We start from the raw sequence: 4,373 nt of genomic DNA, 5'->3' as shown, positions 1-4,373 counted from the left end.
TCTTGAAAACCCGAGCTTAATCTTATTGGCTCGGGAATCGTATCCAAGATGTTATACAGCGTGCTCTAATCTTCTTTTTCTAATTTTTGTAGTTTAGCGCAAAAAAGAAGGATATTTTATTGTATGTGACAAAAGAATTGTAAAAATATTTTGACTTCTGTAAAAAAACCATGGGTCCATCACTGAGTACAACTAAAGGTCACATTGTTTTCCTTCTTGCAACTAGATTTATAAATTATAATTTAATGATTTGCTCAAGATATTCTATTTTAAAGATTTGCAATCCAATGAAAGGTCTTTCATGCTCCTGTGATAAAGAAAGTGTGGTTGAGACTTAAAATATGCGATTGAGCAGACAAAAAGGCAAGTATAAAGGAAATGCTAGCTTCCCTCATCTTCAAAGAATCCGATCATCTGAGAACTTACTGACTTATCGGCCATATATACCCTCGCCGGATTCGTCCTGTTTCTTTACAGAATCCGGTCAGCCTCCTTAAACTTTACATTTCTTTTATCAACTTACCAGCCATACATTACATCCGCCGGAGCCAGAGAGGCAAGTTAACATTGCTACCACCGGAAAATTATCCCAAAATCCGGCATCACCTCTCCTGCTAGCTCCGGTTCATGTAAGTCGAACAATGAATGTATTTAAAGTTTAAAAGATCTGGAGTTCTCTATAACAATTTCTTGCTTACAAAGTTGACATTTTGAATCGTCTCTTAAAGCAGTACACAAGTTTCTAGCAATGACATCTGATGGTGAAACAAAAGCTGCACCAAAAGAATCAAAGAGTCCCCCACATGTAAACGATCAGATAGCCTCCCTCGGAAGGAGAAGATTCCGACGAATCAAAAGTGCCCCGCTTGCCAACTCTTTTGTCTCGGATTTCAAAACCACCTCCGCACCTCTGCCACGCCGCAATTCCGTGTTTGACCATTTTTACCCGAATTACTGGAAGATTGCTATCATCTTCTTTGCATATCTAGTTGCAGGTATGGTTTGCTTTCATCTAGTCAGACACCAGATTTCAGGAAAGAAAACAAACAGCATACTCGATGCACTTTATTTCACCATTGTAACAATGACAACAGTCGGGTATGGAGACCTTGTTCCCGCTAGCACTCTCACAATACTTCTCGCCTGTCTTTTTGTCGTCTCCGGCACCTTGATTGTTGGATTGGTTTTAAGTAAAGCAGCAGATCTTTTAGTGGAAAAACAAGAACGATTACTTGTGAAAGCGTTGCATATGAATGAAACCATTGGTGAAGCAGAAATCCTTAAAAAGATCAAAACTAAGAAAGTGAGAAACAAGTGTATAATCTTGGTGGTGTTTCTTCTGGTACTTATGGCAGCAGGGACAGGAATCTTTATTTATGTTGAGGAATTGGACTTCATTCATGCGTTGTATTGTGTTATTGCGACGCTTACTGGACTCGGTTACATAGATAAATGCTTCTCGACAACAGGTGGACGTGTTTTTGCTCTTTTTTGGATCTTGTTAGGTACTCTCTATGTAGCTCAGTTGCTCTTTACTTTTGCTCTGTTACATACTGAAAGAAGGCAACGATCGTTGGTCAAATGCGTTCTTAAAAGAAAAACAACGGGTTCTGACCTTGAGGCAGCTGACTTTGACTGTAATGGCATCGTTGTGTAAGTATATATAGATAACTAGAATTTATTAACTTGCATTCTGAAGATGATAAGATTCTGACATGGTGTTTCTATTTTAAAATTTATACAGAGCAGCTGAGTTCGTTATCTATAAGCTAAAAGAAATGGGGAAGATCAGTGAGGATGACATCACACCTATCATGGATGAGTTTGAAACACTAGATTTTGACAAGACGGGAACGTTGTCTGCCTCTGATCTTGGTCATTAGTTTCTTACATGCATTATGGATATGAAATCAGAAGTTCATAATTTGAACTTGATGTTAGGACAACAGAGAATGAACGTTTTATAACAGAAACAACAAACGAATACTATATTGAATTGATGTTGGCAAAGAGAGAACAAGTATACGGTGGATGAAAGAAAAAGTGTGCTAAATCAATGTAAGACCCCATATTCATTTTTAAAGATAATAAAATAGAAAAGTTTGTTTATAAAAATAAAAGTGAAAATATGGGAAAGTTACAATTATCCAAAGATAACGAGAAAATAACAACTTCCAAACCAGCACCAGAGGACATTAAATGCCACTAGTCAACCACCCCAACTACCAACCACCGACTCATTGAAGGTTGTCAGGGGTGCGACGCATCCCTTGTCTGGGCACAACACATTCACCAGGAAATCAACCTATAAATAGAGGTTCAAGCCTCTTCCATTCCTTGTAGCGTCTCAAATATCTCTTTCTCCCTCTTGAGATCTCAGTCCCTTGTAATTTGATTTCTCGTTCTCGAGTATAATTAGCAAAGCGCTAGAAGTTTTGGAAGGGTCCTGATAAGAGAAGAAAGATTAAGCTTTGAAGTTATGCTCGACGTTTTCCAAGTTATTCAAGTAGGTTACGCTTACTCTTAACTGTAGTTGGATATATTCTTAGTTATTATTATGATGCATGCCAAGTATGAGATTAACATATGCTGAAATGGTCATGCCTCCTGATTGTCTTGACTGGTAGTCCTTTTAGTATTAAATGGGATCAATGAAGGATCTAGGTATTAGTTACTATATTTAATAGTTAATGATTCATTATAGTATTATAGGTTAGTACATGTTTGGCGTGCCTACTCATCGGTTGGATCGTTGTTAGTTGTTCAAGTAATTGTTCAGGTGAGTTCCACTAACTAATTATTATGTTGACAATGCTGGTATATGTCTAATATGTTCTATATATGTGGGAAAAGGATTAATTGCATATGTCTAGTATGTTTGGTGTATATAGGAAAAGGCTAACTGAGGATATCCTTCGTGGAATTAGTTGAAGGAAGACGATCATGGCGCGATGTGTGATCATTCGTCATTTAGTAGTCCGTGGACCTTTAATGGGAAGACGAGATCGGGATATTAGGGGGGGGGGGGGGGCGATCAGGACGCGATGTGTGATCAATCTTCATTTAGTAGTTCATACCCAATATTGGGAAGTCAGGACTAGTATATTAAGAGGAGGATGATCATGATGCGATGTGTGATCAATCTTTATTTAGTAGTCCATGACCCTTTTATTAGGAATATGGGACCAGGATCATAATACTATATATTAGGATTCATAGGTGAACCTATGTGGTACATGAAAGTATATGATTAATATAATGGGTGAGTATTATGTAGAGCTCATTAAGCATTTTCGCTTAGCCGTTGTTTATTAATCTTTTTTAGGATTATCAGAGAAGAACCCAACTTGACTGCAACAACATCCACATTACGATTTTGAAACTACTTTGATAATATAAAGTCTTATGCTATCTACTCCCAGTGAAAATGTTTTATGTAACACTGGGAGAATGAATTTTATGAACAATGTTTTATTATCAGCATCTAATAGCTTTTTATTGGGACCAAACAAGATTTTTTTTATCCTTTTGTTATAAAAGAGATAGGGTGTTTCAATCAATCATAAAAGTGGCCTTATATAGGTTTATAGGAAATAATCACCAACTATTAAAAATGAAAATGGTATAAAAAAAAACAAAAAACAAAAATGCCAAGGTGTTAATCCGCATTACTAATTGGCATTTATTCAAATTAAAACTTGAAAATAAAGAGACTTTAAATCACTTTGATTAGAAATTAATCAATATACCCCCTTGCTTTAAAGTTGTACACAATTATATGTTTTCGTCAACTTTTGTTGAAGGTAACGACTTGCTTAAAATACAGTCACCAGGTGATTTGTACCACAATACTTCAACTCGATCATGCCCCTTTTCTATAATGGTGTGGATGAAGTGATGTCAAATGTCGAGGCGCTTTGTTCAATTATGAAATACTACATTATTTGTGTTGGATTAAGGTGTCTAAGTCAGTAACTAAATTGGTATATTCTTATAATTAGAAGCGAATACCTTTTTAGCTTGTCATCATAACTAGAACTTGATTAGAATGAAATTTGTAGAGAGATAATGATTTATTAGATTATTATATGATTAATAAACTAATTAGAAATTAGGAGGAAATGATTTGTTAATACATTATGTGATCAATATAATAATTGGAAATAGATAGTTGATTTATTAACTTATTTTGTAATTAATAAATTAATATGGGATCAATTGTTAAAATAATTGATTTTTTAATTTATATGATTAATAAATTAACATGAAATCAATTAGAATTATTTAATTATTAATTAGAATTAATCTTGGAATTAATTTAGGATTAACTAGAATTAATTAAAGATGCAAGGGGTGAATTAATTGTAATTGTT

The 4,373-nt window shown here is 34.9% G+C and overlaps 1 protein-coding gene across 2 annotated transcripts; it reads left to right on the top strand.

The window, feature by feature from the left end:
- The first annotated feature begins 295 nt into the window (after positions 1 to 295).
- LOC145074692 (two-pore potassium channel 1-like) lies at positions 296 to 1,996 on the top strand. Of its 2 annotated transcripts, none has more exons than XM_079021020.1 (3): positions 296 to 629; positions 729 to 1,653; positions 1,745 to 1,996. In XM_079021020.1, the coding sequence occupies exons 2-3, from the start codon at positions 749 to 751 to the stop codon at positions 1,881 to 1,883; spliced, it is 1,044 nt and encodes a 347-aa protein (XP_078877146.1). In that variant the 5' UTR covers positions 296 to 629; positions 729 to 748; the 3' UTR covers positions 1,884 to 1,996. The 2 variants fall into 2 exon arrangements, with proteins under 2 accessions (XP_078877146.1, XP_078877145.1); XM_079021019.1 differs by having other exon boundaries at positions 298 to 629; positions 732 to 1,653.
- Positions 1,997 to 4,373: the final 2,377 nt, after the last annotated feature.

The sequence above is a fragment of the Lactuca serriola genome, chromosome 9 (assembly GCF_051521515.1).
Source record: "Lactuca serriola cultivar US96UC23 chromosome 9, Lser_US96UC23_V15, whole genome shotgun sequence".
NCBI classification, from domain to species: Eukaryota; Viridiplantae; Streptophyta; class Magnoliopsida; order Asterales; family Asteraceae; genus Lactuca; species Lactuca serriola.
The sequence above is the reverse complement of the archived record's forward strand: the minus strand, read 5'-3'. Positions and strand labels throughout refer to the sequence as shown.

Excerpts from the sequence above, each read along its gene's own strand:
- LOC145074692 (XM_079021020.1), top strand. The coding sequence starts at position 749 with ATGACATCTGATGGTGAAACAAAAGCTGCACCAAAAGAATCAAAGAGT. Across the intron at positions 1,654-1,744 it reads GACTGTAATGGCATCGTTGT|AGCAGCTGAGTTCGTTATCT; the intron begins GTAAGTATATAT and ends AAATTTATACAG.